Raw genomic sequence first — 17,954 nt, 5'->3', positions numbered from 1 at the left:
TCTGTGTTGAGTTCCATACTGATCTTTCCAGCTTCAGCCCCTGATGGAGAGCGAGTCCTGAAAGCCAGGTTGCTTTCCAGCTGAAGTCACCAGGCTTCGTTGCATGTAGTGGCAAAGGCACCCACCATATGTGAGTGGGAACTGGGCAAGAGATCTTTGTTCCTCCATGGAATCTTAGGGTGGGTACTAAAGCTCCTTAATATAAAGGGAGGAGGTCTGAAGCTGCAGGTAGTGACTCTTCAGACTGGGGCTGCCAAGGACTTCTTGGGTTGCTGTTGTTGAGGAAGACCCTTAATAGGGGAGGCAGAGCAGGAAGGTAATTTTCCGGCAGTAGTAGCCAGGCAACAAGCTTTGCAGTGTTGTTGGTTTTTTGGCAACCCTGTGAGGGCTCCATGCCCCATGCTGGGTTGCCTGGGGAGCTGCTGGTGTGTCTGGTGCAGCAGACAGGCGTGGGGAGCTCACTCAGCTCCTCCTCTGGCTGCTCTGGTGGTGAATGGAGGGCACCCAGGCAGCCTTCTTGCTGCAAGAATTCTCGGCCTGTAGTGCCTGGAACAACTGTGGAAAACAGAAGTAACCCTGAAATGTGTGTGCCCATTTCCCTCATTTTAAATGAAGAATATATGGGGGAAGAACAAAGACTCAAAGTTTTCACCTTGATGTTGCACAAGATGGTCCGTGGATTATTTCAGATATATTCTAAAGAACCTAAAGGTGCCCTGACAGCCTGCTCTGGCTGCCTCAGTTGTTTAATGCTCCCTAGGCGAGTCAGGAGAGAAAGTAGCCCCACAATCTTCCAAATTCATCCTTTAACTCTCCCTGTTACTCCATTCTCCTCACCTTCAACTCATCTAGACTGACTTTTCTGCTCCTTGCCTGGGAATTTCATCACAAAATCCCAGGCCCTCTAAATGTGTCTTATCCCTGTGGGGACACTGCAGAGAGAGACCTTTTGGAGCACGGAGGGGGGAGTCCTGCCAGGAGCGGAACCACAACAGCCACTTCAGATGTTCCTGGACAAAAAGGCAGGAGCTGTATAGAATGCAAACCACTTACTTGAGTCAGAACTTGACAGAGAAACGCCCTTGGACCTACAGAAGGTGCAAATTTTGTGAGGGGGTTTTTGTCCTTTCAAAAATCTGCTGGTCCTGCGGATGGGCTGGAGCATTTCTCAGCTGAGTGTATCTGTCTGTGGACCAGCTTCCTAAAAGCTCTGGGGTCTGGTGCTTGTTTGGGACACCCTCCCCTTTAACTACCAACCTCTGTCCCCGCAAAAGGTGAAAAAAAAAGCAAAAGCCCCTAAGATAAAACCAGGATAACTAAGTAACAGGAGCTGTGTCCTCTCCAGGCTCTGGTAGCTGCATATATGATTGTCATCTTGATGAAATCCCCCCGGATGTAATGAGCTGATTTTCTGCTGTTAATATTGCATCTGCTGATGAAGGATTCGTTAGGATAATGGAACGAAGCTAAAATATAAATGACTCGCTGTCAAGAAGCAGCTTTTGCTAGTGTTCTCCTGACAGTTCCTTGGCCATGGCTAGGGAGTTTTGTGTGCTCTGCACATGTTTGCAAGGTGTGTGCGATTATTGGGTCCTGCATGTACAGGGACACGTGGGTGTCAGGGTAGGTACCCTATGAGCCCACTGCCTGGGTGCCTGGAACCCTCTGGCACACCATGGGCACTGGCAGGGTTCTCTGTGCCAGAGGGGACCAAATGGTGCTGCCTCAGAGAGCAGCAGCCAGGGAAAGTTGCTCCTTTGCTGAGCTGAGGCTGCCAGGAGGGAATGTGTGTTGCTGGAAAAGCATCTGTGCCTTCACTCCAGGTCATTTTCGGATCTGGCATCTTCCTTTTCTCTTCCTGTTTAATTGCAAAAGTTGCTCTGTTTTCTTTCTGAACAAGAGAAATCAGTTTAAGCATTTTATAAAGTAAAACAGATATTTGCTCACAAAGCTTTTGTGAATGCAGAGTATTTTTTCATTGGAAAATGCAAAAAATATCTTGGTAAAAGTGCTTGTCATACTGCTGAACAGTAATCCAACATCTGGGCAGAAAATCTCAAAGTTCCACTGTTGATTTGGAGAGATGGGGTTGGTTTTCCTTGCAAAAAGTAGAAAAGAACCAGCTCTGTCAGTAAAGGGATTTTAACTTTAATGCAGTTTTGCACACGTGACCCCAGCACTAGTTTCCCACCCCATGTCAGGGCTCTGCACACATCTGAGCAGGTGTCAAATCATTCTTAGCAGATGTGGAGAGGAGAAACTTCTACAAAATACCTTTAAAGAATACATTTTCAAGTATCTTTGGTATCTTTGACTTTCTGTACATTTTGTTAAAACATTAACCAAAAAATAAAATTGCCAACCCTTCCTTTTACCCTGTGCCTGAGGGCATTTGGTGTTTTCCCTTCAAATCCATAGACACAGGTCCAGTTCCTGGACCCATGAGAATCTCAGTTTTCATTGTTTGTTTGGGGGGGGATTTTTTTTTTTTTTAATTTTTTTTTTTTAGTTTTTAATCACATTTCTCTCTCTTCTGATTATCAAGGGAAAAAAAAGAGAGAATGCAAACATGAACCATAATGGCTCAAAAATGAAATTAAAAGACCTTGTTTTCCATTATTATTTTTCAAATCCCATTTTTCAGCCAGTAATGTCAGGGATCAGAGCAGTGATTTTAGCTTTTTTTCCATAGCAGTTTTTCTGGAAGTGTGAGGTGGTGGTGGCCAAGCCCCTCCTAACCTGCACATCTTTGGTGAATATTTGAACAAAGCCTGGCCTGACACTACTTTTAGGGAGTTCCTCTCACTTTTCAGATTCCTCTAGTGAGGAACATCAGTGGTTTAATTGAATCATTCTTTACAAAAGACTGTGAATATCAATGACAGAGGAGGGTGGAGACACATGAATATGATGCTGGAAATTTTACATTGAAATGTATTTGATGGAAAACAGCCTTCTGACCAAGTGAAATGCAGAATGTGTGGGGATAAACATACGTGTAGTACTTTGTCAGCCTTTTTGTGAAAACATTTCTTCGCTTTTCTTCATGATAAAGACTACATGAAAGAAAATTTTCAACTAGAAACTTATTTTCCCCAAGATATTTGTCAGGAAAAAGAACAACCTTTTCTGTCCAGCATTCTATCAGAATTTGACTTGGGCAAATCTAAGGAAATGAGTGAGATGTAGTGGCCTCCCTGGAGGCCAAATGCAAGGGACAAGGAAGCCCAGGCGTATCCCTGTCCCACTGAATTCCCAGAGACAACTCTGCCAGGACTCTGATATGCCAGAAGAGGCAGAACAGGGACATTTTCTAGGGGATGAGAGTTACTCCCAATGGCAGGTGGGGCAGAAAATGTGGAAAACCTTTTGTGCTTCTGCACTTTATATTGCACAAGCTTTTAAGTCCCGAACTCACAGAGGAAGAAGCTGGTGAACAATTTGCAGTTTCTTTGCTACCTCTTGGCGAGAGTATCACAGCCAGACCCAGGAAATTGCAAGTTGTGAGCTGGGCTCCAAAAATGTGAGATCATCCTGGAGGTTTGAAGATGGAGTAGGGAAATGCCGAAGGGTATGACATTCTTGGACTTGCATTCTGAGTCCTTCAGCCTTTCTGGGCTTTCTGCAGAATTAGCCTCGGCAAGGGGGAGGAGGTGGGCAGGGAGGTCTGACCAGAATCCGCCCCTCTTGGCATCTCTGAGGCTTTTTATACCAGTTGCTTAAGGGCAAAGAGCCAGATCCTGAGCCAGCATTGGTGTCAGCAGGGCCTCTGTGATTCACACACACTCGGGCTCTCCTCCCAGTGTCAGGGAAACTCTTTTGAGGAATTTGGTTGCAAATTCAAGCATGGCTTGGCTGGGACAGAGTGTCTGTGTTATGGGAGGGACCTCTTGGCTCTGGGGATTGTTGTTGTTTGGCAGGCTCAACCTATAGCAGCCAGCCTGGGGGGATAGCACAGGCTTCTCAAATCCTCCACTGGGGCTTTTCCTCCGTTTCCACTCTTCTCCAGGTACCTCCAGAGCCAAGCAAGCCCTGTCACCTCTTCCCATGTACCAGGTCTCTTGGCCATCACTTGGAGCATTTCTGTGTGCATGTTTCTGTGTGTCACAATTATTTTTTTTCCTAGGGTCCCCTGTTTCATCATTATCTTAATCAGTGTTGTGTTAAGTTTCATGCTTCCTTTGACCTTTATTTTTGGCCTGGTTATGCTGTTTTATATGCCTCTGACACTTGTCCCCTGGTGCTATTGCCAGGGAAACTCAGCACTGAGGCCTTTCCCTTTTCCCCCACCCCCTTGTCCCTTTCTGTTTAATTTTTTTCTTTCTTTTTTTTTTTTTCTTTTTTTTTTTTTTCTTTTAACATGGTTTTCCTAAAAAGTTTTTTAATCAATCAAATTTGAGGCAGAAAATAGGCTTGGTCACGCCTGGTCCTTGGGTCGTGTGACACTCACTCAGGGTCCTGACAGCTCCTCAAAGGGGGCACCCGGGATGAGGAGGGGGAGCACAACGCGTTTCCCCAGGAAAGAGCCCGTTTCCATGGCACTGCCCCCACCTCTCCGCCATCCGCCAGCCCGACGTGGGCCTGAGGCTCTTCAAAAGGGGCGTTGGGAAGCGGGCGTGTGTGCGGGGCCGGGAACAAAACGGAGGCGCGGGGGCGGCGGCGGCGGGGGCCGCGCCGACAGCTGCCGGCTGCTCGGGCCTGGAGCTCGTGGGGAGCCAGCGGCAGCGACGGCGGCGGAGCCGGGCCCCAGCCCAATCTGCATAATCAGGGGCTTTTCATAAATGCCCCATTTTTCATCGCCATCGAAGACATTTGCTCAGGGAGAGCCGGTAACCCTGGCAGGGAGGGACAGCGCCCAGCGCTTCCCAGTCCCGGCGCACGCCCCTGGCTGTGCCTCCTCGCTTGCTCTGCTCTCCTACCGCCGTCCTCTCTGCCCGGTCTCTGCCGGCAGGCAGGTGCCCGCCCTCTGCCAGATGCGGCTCACGCTGCTCTGGCTGTGGCACGGCCCTGCTGGGGCCGGCATGGAGGGAGTGTGAAGCCAGCCTCAGTGCCAGCTCCCACCCTTGGCTCAGCATGTGCCACAGCGTCCTGGGCACTGCCGGTTTTTCCTTGGGTCCTCCCTGATTCCTTCAACTTTGCCTCTCCCCACCCTGCCCTAGGAAACCACTTGCCCTTCTGCTGATTTCGTCTAAGGCTGTACACCTGGAATTTTAAAACCCTTTTCTTCACCACCAGCCCCTTTCTCAAGCTCTCTTCTCTCACACTTCTCCCTCCTGTCCTTCTTTACCCCACGCCCTTTCCAGTTCTTCATTTGTGCAGGGTCTTTTGCTGCTTTCTCTCTTTTTTATAATTAATGATTATCTTTAATTGGTTTGCTTAGGCAGCCTGACAGCAAATTAGCAGGAGCCAGCCCAGGGCTGCCGAATGCCAAGTTTGGGGACTGCTGTGCTTTACAGGCGCTGTGGCAGGAGATGAACTCCTTGGGATCCCCCCTTGGCACTCCCCTCCTGCTCTGCTGGGCTGTGCTGTAGCTGTGCTGCGAGCTGGGGTTCTGGGGCCTTCCCTGGTCCTTAGTGCCATCTGTGCTGGGAAACTGGGACTGGCAGTGGATGCTGTCCCTGCTCCTCTGTCCCTTGCCTGGCTCCAGCACTCCCAAAGCGTCCAGCAGGCACTGAGCTGCAGGGTTACCTCTGTAATGGTCTGTGTCCCTTTCCTGCTGCCCAGTGCTGGTTTTCCTTCTCTTTTTTGCATGATCACCTTTGTGGAGCTGGGCTCTGCTCAGCAGGTTTGAGCAGAGGGCACAGGGTGAGAGGCAGGGCAGGATCTCCCAGGGAGCGCGGTGCCAAGGGGTCTCTCCAGCCCAGCAAAGCAGGTGGCTCTACCCAGTGCTAAAGGCAGGTAATGGGGACAGGGTGCAGAGAGAGGGGGGCTTTGCTCTTTTCCTCCTTTTGCAGTGATTTCCCTTTGCTTTGCTTTTCTTTTCTTTGCCTTTTTTATAGCTCCCATTTTTCTTTTTTATGAGAGAGAAACTGCAGGGTTCTCCCAGGGCTGGGAAGAGCGTTTGGTCCCAGGCTGCTCCCAGCCAGATGGAGGGGAAAAGAAGGGGGGCAGTGGGCCCATAATCCTGGGAGGAGAGTTTTCCTAGTTAAAGAGGATTGGGGATAGAGTCTGGGACATTTCAGCATGTTATTTTATGAAGAAGGGGCAGACCGTGACCTATTTGGGATGCTTGTGAATTTTCAGCAAAAACTTTGCTGGGAGTAGCCCTACAACTGGGGATGGAGCTGGTTTGTGCTGTGCTGCTGGTGTTGCCTTGTAATAGCAGCCAAAAGAGGGAAAAATGGGAAATAGCACAAGTTTCCCTCTCCTTTGGCCCAGGCCTTCTCAGCTGAGCAGTCCAAGATTGGCAGGAGACAATAGCTGGGTGAGGCTGCTCAATTGAATCTATAGAGCAGCCAGAATATTCCAACCCCTCTGCAAAACCAGGAAGGTTTGTTGGGCTGGTGACAGCAGGATATGTTTCTTGTCCCCAGGAATCCTGGACTCTCTCAGTTGTCCTTGCTTCAGGTGTTAAATGGGTGATTTGCCCTTACTGGACACCATTCCAACCCTCCAGCTGAGTGTTAACATCTACAAATGCCTTTTTATGGGATCCAGAGCACATAAAGAAGTGAAATCAGAGGGATGTGCTGTCTTCCCGGGATTTCTGTCATGGAGGAACAGCCTTTTTGTCAGTCAGAGAGGTCCCTGCTGCATTCCAGGTTCATGAAAGATGGAAGCCAGCGCAAACACGTCTGCTCTCAGATCTGCGTGTTTTTCAGCTGTGAGTGTACTGGCAAACACCATGCTGTGCTACCTTGCTGCAGCCTGGCCTCTTTCCCAAAGATTGGTATGATTATAGCTCACTCAGGTGACAACACTGATAACGCATGTAGAGACTGGAGCCGGCAGGTCACCTGCGGGGCTCAGGGGCTTCAGTTGCAGGGCTCCCTCCTCTGCCCCTGTCCCTGCCCTGCCCAGGACATATGGCTGTGCACTCCCTCACAGCTCTCGTTTCCCTTCCCAATCCCGATGACACTCTCAGAGTCCCTCACATTGCTTTGCCAGTGTTTTGGACCTTAGTTGAGCTTTGGGTCTCTGCACAGCAAGGCTAGGGGATGAGTTTTTCTATCCTGAGGGAGGAGGGAGAGGGATGAAAGAAGTGTGGGAAAAATATTTGCTAGAAAAGTCATTGAGACCTTGCTGCCCATTTCACTTTTAGGTGGCCTTGGTTTATTCCCACAGCAGATGTGCCTGCAATAGCAGAAGATATATTTGATTTGTGGTGAAACTTCCATGTTCTGTGCACTTGGATAGTCTCCTTTTCTTTTTCATATCCCACTCCCTCTGAGGTGGTGTTTTAAGACCCTTTTCACTTTCCTGTTTGCATCTCACTGCCCTTCAGTGAACCACCTCCTCTGCTTGCTTTGCAGTCTATCAGATTTATTGCTGTTGCTATACTGATCAGGACCTTTTAAAAACTTGGTAGTGCCACTGGAGTGTCAGGCACTGCATAAGGTTGAAGGGAGGCACAGCTTCCTCTCCAAGAGGGTGGCCATCCCTCTCCGTACTGTCAGAGTTGTCTCTTCCCTTCTGATTTTAGCAATGCGGGTGCCAGGATTCACCCTCTCCCTTTGCAGTTTAGGGGCTCCATGATAATCGTGCAGTTCTTGACAATTGAAGAGCAGCTGAGGGTCACCAGCTGTTTCACTGTAGAGCTGCAGGGGGGAAACTGAGTTGAAGGTGCCTGAAGATGTCCTCGAAGCTCATGAAGTGACCCGCTGAGGGATTATATCCCACCTGGGCTCCAAGGTTCTCATCACAACCCATCCCACAGGCTGCCAACACAACCCATCATGGCAAAGGAAACAAGGGGAGCACATGATGCCTCCTGTCTTGCCCTGCTGTGCCTTTGGCTTGTCTTGCTGCCCTTCCTTTCCTCTTCTTGCTCTGGCACTCGCTGCTCCCAGCACATGCCCTGACTCCTGCCTGGACAGCCTGAGCTGGCTCCTTTAAGGCAGGCACGCCAGGGGATTGCGCGCGGTGCCAGCCTTCGCTGTGAGTGCCTCTCGCACTTCCCCCTTGGAAAGTTTCCTGCCCAATTGTTATGTGCGATCCGATCTGAAAGTTGCTCTCTAAGCTTCTTGTCACATTTTGACTTAATGAAGTGCAACTGGAGTGGGAATTGGGGTTCATCACGCCAGTCTCACTGCGCTCCCTTGTTGTCAGAAAACAGGGGCGGTTGGGGACCGTAATGCAACGCTGCAAGTCGTTATCATTCCGGTCAGTCTGTTTAACACAAAATTAAACAAAGAACTAATTAGTGCCTCATGAATTAATAAATGCGCAGTTGCCGGGTAGGAAGGGGAGGAAGGAAAAAAGGTTGTTGAGGAAAGATACTGAAAAAGTCGAATTAGGATGTTGTGTCAAGGGGAAAAAAAAAAACTGAGTCCACTTTGGCGAAGAGTTTGGATCCATTGGTTTCCTTGGAATAAGCTCCCCTCCTCCTCCTCCTCCTCCTCCTGCGTCCTGCATGTCTGCTCTGGAGCAGTGATGAACGACAGGCACAGGGACGAGGCAGCCTTTCAGTGGGCTCACAAGAAAGATGGGGACAAAGTTTTTAACAGGGTCTATCATGATTGGACAAGGGGTGATGGTTTTAAACTAAAAGAGGCACAATTTAGCCTAGATACAAGGAAGAAAATGGTTATGGTGAGAGTAATGAGACCCTGGCACAGGTTGCTCAGTGAAGCTGTGTCTGCACCATCCCTGGAAGTGTTCAAGGCCAGGTTGGATGGAGCTTGGAGCAACCTGGTCTAGTGTAAAGTGTCCCTGCCTATGGCAGGGGAGTTGGACTATACGACCTTTAAAGGTCCCTTCCAACCCAAACCATTACAGGACTTTATGATTTTCCAGTTATGTTCCCTAGAAGCTGCATCTGGGGTCCAGTAGCCAAATACAAATACTTACCCAAAGCGGATGTGGGAACTAAGAGGTGTCATTGGAAAGGAGGGAGACTTCAAAGATGTTCGTGATGAGCAAGTCTCCTCTCTTCGTCTGAAGGCTTTTTCCTGGAGAAGCCACAGTTGACACAGTAACAGTGTGTAATCTCAGATTAACCATGTCCCAGCAGCCCTCCCCCTGGTCCTTGTCCTCCCTGGCCCCATTCCCAGAGGGAGGGTGCGGTGCTGGCCAGCCCGCGGCGGGGCTGGCCGCGAGGGCCGAGCCGGACGCCCACTCGGCCGTTCCCACAGGTGCTGTGCCGTGCCACGCTGCCAGTGAGCGGGCTCGGCTCTGGCACATTGTCAGGCAGGGAAGCAGAGCTGGGGGAGGGAAGAGTCCATCCTTAAGAGGACATGTCAAGTACAATTAGCGTTATCTGTCTAAATATGTACTGGGAACACAGAATACAAGAGGAGGCCTGGCTGGCTTTAATGGAGACATATGCAAGGTCATATTGCCTCATACAATCCCCCAATCTGATTTGGGGATTACACATTCTAAGTAAATTGGCGTTATTCCTCTTGCATCATTGATAAGCTGCGGCCAAAAGAAGAGGAGTAAAAAAAAAAAAAAAAAAAACAATTAAAAACCCAATCCCAAGAATTGATCGTGCACAGGGGTTAGGGAGTGAAGGCAGGAAGGCAGAGAGTTACAGGCAGAGGGCTTGGGAAAGAGGGAGAGAACAAAAGAGAGGGAAGGAAAAAACAGTGTGACAGTGGCAGAGAAAGCAGTGGAAAGAGCAAGGAAAAAAAGGAGAACAAAGGGAAGGAAAAGGTGAAAGAAGGGATGCCAGAAGAACTGAGGGTGCCAGGGTGGGAGAAGCACCTCAAATCAGGGAGCTGTTACTCCAGCCATGCCCTCAGCCTTTTTAGCATCAGGAATTGAGTGGGAAAGGAAGGAGCCAGGCTGGTTATGCATCTTCCTCACCCGAGGGGCTCTGTCCTCCTGTCCATGCATCCATCTGGGATATCTCACCAGCTCCTTCCTGCTCTGGGTCCCAGCCAACATGTGGCATCTATCTTTGGCAGTGGCAGAGTACAAGTGACAGGAGGAGGTCGTCCACATGCACAGAGTGCCAGGGCCCTGGAAGACAGGGCTGAGCCATGGCAGCAGCACAAAGTTCCCTGAATCCCTCTCATTTTTGTCCTACCAGGGACTCGAGAGGGTCTCAGAAGGGCTGAGTTGTGGCACACACTGCTGCACCCAGCGGAGGGAACGTGCGGAGAGCTGGCATGTGGCATGGACAGCTGGGGCTCCTGGACACAACCACGGGCATGCTGGGCAGGACCTCGGGGCAGTTTGTCATTCTACTAAACCTGGGCAGCTGTGAGAGCTGTTTTGGCAGGGCTGCAAAACAGAGGATACAGGAATGGGCCAGGCACCCTTGCCACTGTGCATGAAGCCACCCTGTGCTCCTGGCCACCTCCCAGCTCCGGGAGAGGGAAGACCCTGTCTGGCTGCAGAGCAGTCTTCCCCAGCCGTGAGCTCTCCTCCCACCCTGCCTGCACAGAATAACCCCCTCCAGAAGTCTCATGGCACGGCTTTTATGCTCTGTCACATTTTTGGACCATATGGTTTTAAATAATTCAATTTACTTTTCATGTATTTTGCTGTGACTTTTTTTCTCCTGTCCCTTTTCTCATTTGTCCTCACTCTCTGCATTCTCCTGGTCGGAAAATGCACAGATGAGTGGTTAAGGGGGTTCAGTGACATGGGACCCAGTCCTGCGCCCATCATCTTGTGCCCCACAAGGTGTGCAAGGGAGGCCTCACCATTAGCACAGAGGTGAACCTCTGGAAAAGAGGTGTCAGCGGAGGAAATGTGAAGATTGGGAAGGGAAAATCTGACATGGGGCAGAGCACAACCTTAGATGTGTGGGCAAAGTACGGAGCAGACCAGCACAAGGTGTGTCTCTGGTACCTGGGGAGCAGGATTCAGGCCAGTAATGGCTGCTCTGTATGTGAAATTATTCCCAACCCTCAGTAGGAACCTTTTTCATGGAGAAGTGCCATGAGGTGCATGGCAGTGTGGGATACAACCAGGAGCAGGAAAGCATTTTGTTCCTTTGCGGAGTCTGAATGTCCCATGCTGGACCGTGTTCTTACACAGCTTTTGTGAGTCTTGGCTTTTACTCAGATGTGCCCTTTGTGTTAACTGGATCCTTTCTTTTCTCACTCCAGAATGAAGTGAATTTAGAGCTAAAAACGAGGCAAGAAACGAGGCCTTGAAATCTCCGAAAGGTAGGAGAGACTTCAGACTGCAATGGGTATGTCACTATGCCCTCCTGGGTTCTCTTCTCCTCTGTGCGTCTCTCACACTTACGGCCTGCTCACTGTGGCCATGTCTGCACTAGACCTTCCGGGGTTAGACTGCTGTTTCTCATGAAGAGAGATGGAAACAGAAGAAGGTCAAGTGCAGACATGGCATATGTGTGTCCTAATCCTGTCTTTGTCTTTGTACAGCAGTTGTTCTGGGCACCTGGTTTTGTCACTGAGAGTTTTCCTCAATATCTTCTCTACTGCCTCTATCTCTACAGCTAAAAATGTGTGTAAGGATTTTGGTGAAAGGGAACTGCTTTATCTTCATGCATGTGTGCTGGGGGAGATGGATACAAGGTCCTTTCACTGAATAGGATGCAGTCTCCATCTACTGTGAAGTTTTGCTGAGCTCAGTTCACATAATTCAGATGGTGATGTGGATGTTCTCCTCCTCTTCTGGCACATTTTTATCTATTCAGACTACAGAACCATGGTGGTAGTGTAGAAGCATTTCCAGGTGTCCAGCAGAATCAGGGATTTCCTGGGTTTTCCCTTTACCTAGACCCTCATGGTCTGTCTTAGAAGAAAAAAACCCAGCTTCACAGCCTTCTGGAGCTTGGATGGTGACTTAATCTGTGCCTGGTAAGAGTAAGAGGTCTAGAACCCAGGGAAATGGAAGATAATACTGTCTCTTAAATGCCTTATCTCCATGTGCTGGGTAAGACACTCCCTATGCCACCTCAGATAATGGTTACTGAGAAGTCCCTGCCATGCTGAGGCAGTTCCTGCTGTCCCTGGCTCCTCTTCCTGGCCCCAGGAGGACCATGGGGTTCCTTGTGTGTCACCCAAACAGTTCCCACTCTCTCCCCATGTCTCTGCTCTGTAACTCCCTGCATCACCAACCACATCTGGCCCCTCGCATTACTCCCCTCCATCACCAGGCACCAAGACAGGTGTGAGAGCAGGAGAGGCCGTGGGGAGGGTGGGAAGTGCTCTGAGACATTACTCAGAGGTGCCAGGAGCACTCACTGCGTGTGTGCGCTTGGAGCATCCCTGCACTGGGACCCCCAATGCCCATTTTTGGGGAGCACATGGACTGAGTCCGAGCAGCATCTGAGGGGCCCAGGCTGGCTGGGGTGGGAGGGGGCCCCAAGCTGGGCTGGGCAGTGTCAGAGGTGACCGGTGGAAGGCCAGTGTTATGTAAATACTGCTGCTGTAACATGGCAGGCCTGAATGGCCCTATGCATCCATCCATCATTGCTGGGGAACAGAAGCCTCCCTTGGAGCACGGGGGGCCAGCAGTGTGGGGCATGCAGACACAGGCAGCATGTGCCCTACTCATAAACTGTTTGTTTTCTTTTTGTCTCTCTCGTTTCGGGGCACCCCACCGAGAGCAACTCTCTGTTCTGTCCTTGCAACCTCTCCCCCAACCTTCCCCCCACCACTTCAGGCCTTCCTTTTCCTCCCTTCTTTCCCCAGCCCTTAAAAAAATGGAGGGGAAAAAAAGGGGGGAAAAAAAAGTCCCCAGTTCACATTGCGGCTTCTTTCTCTGACTTCAAAGGCTCCTCATCATTGTTTGGGATCGGCAGGCAGTGGCCCTGAAAACGTGATCACAGCCAGGCACAGTGTAGGTCACCACTGAGCGCCATGCTCCAAGTGCTGAAAGGAACAGGCAGATTCTTCCCTTTTCATGCTTCACAACCCTGGTTACAGCCCTCTGCCTCGCCCGCGTGCTCCTCGCTGCATGGCTATTCTTGCTCTTTTCTCCTCCTTTTCCTCCTGCCCTCCCTCTCTCTGTTTCTCTCAGGTCCCCTCGTTTCTCCATTCGTTTGCTTTCATCCTGCCCCTCTCTGTGCCCACCATCACACACTTCTCACACTTCCTTCTCTTCTTTCCATTACTTTTCTCTCTCACTGTCTCAGGCCTGGCACTGCTGCCACTTCTCTCTGTTATATGAATCACTGTTTTATTTCTCCCTTTTCCCTCTTCTAAAGGTCAGGTTGGAGGTTGATTTCCTCATGGTCCCTGTTCCTGTTTACTAGCAGCCTTCCTTTGACATTTGCCCACATTTCTGTCTTTGCCTGTGATATCTCACTTGCTGTGCCCAAAACTACAGCAGTTCTGTAATTTCTGGATTAGTCCTAGACAGCTGACAGCCCTCCCTGCACAGGTGTGAGCTCACTGCTTTCATGTGCAGTGGGTTTATCCCCCAAAATTTAGCCTGGCCTCACACGGGGAGGTAGCACACAGTGTCTGCCGTCAATGTCAGCTTCCAAACTTGCTCTTTGGCTTGGCTGGTTAACCTGAAGGAGGGGGCACATAGGGTTAGTGTTGTAGATGGATTTGGAAAGCTAAGCACTGACTTCATATGTATATATCACAGGGAAACATTTAAATCTTGTAGGTCTAACATGGAATGTGACACTGATGGTAGTGCTGAGGGCAGAGTTAGGCAGGGATAAGGCAGAGAAAAACAGGCCCAACAGTTTAATGGGCATCCCAGAACATTTCCTCCGTGGATTTCAATGAGGGAACAACACTTCGTTGTGCCGAAGCTTGGGCATGTTTGGCAGCCCAGTGAGCCACAGCCAGATGGAAACTCCCTGCCTGCAGAACATCCCCCAGCAATATCTGGAGCTTCATTTTGCTGCAGGTGAAAAGCTTGGACTCTGCACCCCTCCAGCACCCATCCAAAGAACAGCCGCCCTCTCTCCATCCCCGGAAGCACAGATCATGGTGCTTGTGCCTCTGGTGATTTGTGAGGTTGTTTTAATGCCGAGGAGCCCACCAGGACTTGTCTCTTGCTAAATAGGCATATTAAGGGACATTGCAGCAGGGGTTATAGAGTAATAATTTGTTCTAATGAGCTGGTGTCACGTTCTCCCCGGCTGAGCTGTGCCCGAGCAGGAGCCGTGGTAGGAAAGGGCTGTGCTCACTGACCTGTCAGCCCAGGTTAATGAAGTACCGCTCTGCTCGGGGGTCAGAGAGCAGCAGTTCAGCCAGTCAGCAGTGGCTTGGGGGGCTGCAGGGGAAGGATAGGGCTCTTCCCTGAGCTGAATGCCCCGAGGGAGGCCTGTGCCATGCTGGACGGAGCAGCAGGATGTACGTTATGGCACTGGGATCTCCATGCTGTGCTGGTGCCTTGAGTGCCACAACACCCTCATCAAACTGTCTGCAGGCAGGTGAAACTGCTACAGCCAGGCGCTGACTGGGGCTTGTCCTCTGGCCTTGCAGGAGAGCCCAGGTTGACATGCTGGGAGGGAGGCTGGAAAAGTAAGAGAGCACCTAAGTTAGAGATGCTTACAGACATGAGGGGACAGGTGCAGGGAGATGGCCAGTGGTGCTCATCCTTACCTTTGTGTGCAGAGTGTATGAACAGCCAGAAGTTCTCTTTGTCCTTCCTGTTCCCTCTTTCTCCTCCCTTGATGCTTCCCCATGGCTTGCTGAGATCCTTTGTCTTGCAAACCTAATCAGTTTCTTTCATGCCTTCTGGGTACCTGGGCAGGAAAGATACAGGAACTTTTGCCAGTCCCCCCGTGATCACCCTTAGGGAGTAGGTTGATGGCAGGATAACCTGGGCAGCTGCAGTTTGAGCAGGGCTCCACATCCTGCAGGAGATGGCAGGAAAAGCCATAAACAGGGAGTCTACGTTGGCCTGCCTTGCTTCTGTGAATGACACCACCCCATCCATGCTGGGGCAGGATAATGTCCTTGGCCACACCAGCACCCTGAGGTCTACAGCACAAGTCCTGTATACCATCTTCCTCCTTCTCCTCCTCCCACTCTTTGCTCCCCCCTGCTTCTCTTTGCTTTTCCCTGTCTCCATCTCTCTCTCCCTTTCATCTACTCAGAAGGCTTTACTCTACTTCCTTGTCACCCTAATTGATTGCATTAACCTTTCAGCGTATTGGATTTCCCCAGCACCGTGCAGAGAGCACTGTGCAATATGCTTATAATCCAGGCTGTAATGGACAGGGAGCAGTCAACGAGCCCCTGCTCCAACAGGTTCTGCTGACAACTTCTCTGGGAGGGGAGGAGGAGTGGACCAGGGGGACCTGGGGCATGGCTGTCCTGCAGCCCGTGCAGACCTGGCCTCAGTGCTCCCCCCCGAGCAGGCTTGTGTTAGCTTGTGAGAGTGGAGTCTTTGAAAAAGGATCCAGCTTGGGAAGCAGGGAGGAGATGTTATATTTGACCTATTACTGTAATTTTTCCTAGTGTTTGAGCACCATTCTTCTGTTGGTCTACAGTTTTCTTCCATCTGTTCAATACTAAGTTAATGTATGCTTTACATTTAGGCACTTGTTGCTAGTGGCAGGATGAGAAGACAGTATCATGGAATCTTCCTGTTTTCACATCATACTTGCCTCTGCCTTTTCCTTTAGGATGAGGATACAAGGGAGATGGACACTTTTCCTCAGATTTCAAAGAAAAGCATAGGAATATTGTGTTGATGAGAAAGACAGCACCAAGGTGCAGAGAGATCAGGAGACAGAAGCCCTGAATTATATCTCAGGCTTGACCTTGGATACATCCTTTCACTCTCTGGTACCTCATTTTCACCCAGGATGTTGGAGGTGTTGATTTGGTGGGTTGGGGAAGGAGGAGGGTAGGAGGGTTGGGGAAGGAGGAGGGCAAGAGGGTTGGGGAAGATGGAGGGCAGTTATTGCTGCTCACTGGGCAAGGGATGAGAAAGTGGCTGCAGACAGGCAGTAAAGCTACACAGCCAAGTGTGACTGGTCACACTGCCTGTGAGGCAGGAAATAAACCCACAAGATAAGTAGCCAGGAGTATGTGAGCCTGTGAAAGGCCTGGCAGACTGCTGGTGGTCGGGGCAGAGCCAAGAGATGTTTTGGCATCCTTTATTTTAAAGGATTGGAATGATGGATCTGCCATAGTCTCCTGGCCATGGTGCCCTCTTTAAAGTCTTCTTGCCGTTGGCTCAGTTCAGCACAATGCTTTGAGCACTAGGTTGAGTTTTGCTTAAGCCAAAATCATTTAAGCAAATATTTAGGAGTTCCGTTTGACAAGGACAATAGGATGAGACCCTTATGAGGCCCTTTTGTAGTTCTCCTTTTCAGATAGCATTTAGCACAAGATGGTTCTTCATTTATGGTTACAGCTCACAGTGTAAAAAACAGCAATGGTGGAAGGATTGCTGATCACTTCATAGGTCTTTAGTTCAAGTTACTTCATCTTGTTAGAAGCAGTTACTCTGAAGGTACCCACTCTCCCAGCTCTCTCTGTTGAGAGCTGTCCTTTAGAAACTTGGCAAGTTCCTAACACACCAGGAGGAGGGGACAGGGCCTGTACCATGTAAGGTAAAGGTAAATCCCCAGTTTTTCCAGGAAGGAACATGAAATAACAGGAGTCAGAGGGAGGAAAAACTTTATTCCAGGCAATCATTCCAAAAAGTGTGAGGCCCCTTATAAGCCAGAAGGTAGTTAGGGTAGGGACTTTTTTTAAGGTTAAATAAAGAAGAACTAGAAGCAGGAAGCAAAGGATGAGAAATCTGAAACAAGCTAGAGAGAAAGCGTGAGGGAGAGCAGCACCTCCTAAATGGAAGGGTAAACAGGCGCTCGGAGGCATTAACTTAATTGATTGTTCTGCAACAGGCTGAACGCTGTGTTACTCTGTCACCGTGGCAACAACCCAAAAAAATTGTCAGCCTGTTTGGATGAAGTGAAGCGAAACATTCTCTAATTTGCGGTGATCCGGGTGTTTGTTTTCCTTCCGAAGAGGCGGGGGCTCTATTGATCTATTATTTGCACAGAGCTTTTTTTTTTTTCATGGTGAGATGGAGAAAGCAGGAGCCTTGGGGTGTGCTCCCAGGGCAGGTGAGGCAGCAGGGGTGTTTCTGCTGTCTTTCCACAGATCTGCCTTGGCAGGATGGCCATGCAAAGCCAGCAGAGGTTCCAGTGGTAGGAACCATCCCGAAGAAGCTGGAGGACAGGGGAAAGTGTTTGGGTGTGAAGAATTTGTGCAAAAAGTGTTTGGCTGTGATAAACTTATGCCAGGGCTACTACTTTGGTCCATCCCATTCTCATCCGTTTGGGCTCTTGCAGTTCACAGAATTACAGAACCGCAGAGTGATGGAATATCCTGAGCTGGAAGGGATCCACATGGGATCACCAAATCCAGCTCTTGGCTTTGCCCCAGACAACCCCAAAAGTGACACCAGTTCTGTCTTTATTGCAGTCTCTGGTGTTAGGTGGAGTCAGCAACAACTGCCTCAGGAACAAGAGCAGCTCTGTCCCCCTACCAGTTCCCTTTCCAGATCCATGCTATTCCGTGTTATGTGTGCAGATCTGTGTCTATGCACAGCCTGTGCTTGTGGGAGCGTATCGTTGCACACTTGGGGGAGTGACAGAAATTTTGTTTATCCTTAGCCCACAACTATGGGAACATAACGAGGTCCCCGCTTTGAGCTCTTTGTTACAGTGGAGATGAAATCCCTGGGCCAAAGAAAGAGGGATTTTTGTCTCCTGGGATATGCGGTCAGTCTGCTTCAAGGGGCTGTGTGGAATGGGAGATGGAGATGGCCACAGTGGGATGGGTGGCTTGCTGCAGGCACAGCTTAGGGCAGAGCCAGGGGAGCCACACAGATGGGAAGGGGTACCATAAACTGTGCAGCAACTTGTGCCCCTCGTCAGCAGT

General features: G+C 50.0%; 1 protein-coding gene across 6 annotated transcripts in view; it reads left to right on the top strand.

The window, feature by feature from the left end:
- CASZ1 (castor zinc finger 1) overlaps positions 1-17,954 on the top strand; it is a 276,127-nt gene that overhangs the window by 161,146 nt on the left and 97,027 nt on the right. For 4 of the 6 annotated variants that reach the window (XM_053997453.1, XM_053997451.1, XM_053997449.1 and 1 more), the window contains one exon: positions 11,223-11,282. Coding sequence is in view for 1 of the 6 variants with exons in the window: in XM_053997455.1 (XP_053853430.1) it covers positions 11,305-11,308 (4 nt within the window). In the remaining 5 variants the exon portion in view is untranslated. Of the gene's footprint in view, positions 1-11,222; positions 11,309-17,954 lie in introns of all 6 variants that reach the window. The other 2 variants (XM_053997455.1, XM_053997450.1) reach the window with 1 other exon arrangement.

The sequence above is a fragment of the Vidua macroura genome, chromosome 23, assembly GCF_024509145.1.
Source record: "Vidua macroura isolate BioBank_ID:100142 chromosome 23, ASM2450914v1, whole genome shotgun sequence".
NCBI classification, from domain to species: Eukaryota; Metazoa; Chordata; class Aves; order Passeriformes; family Viduidae; genus Vidua; species Vidua macroura.
This window is presented reverse-complemented; position numbering and strand designations above follow the sequence as displayed.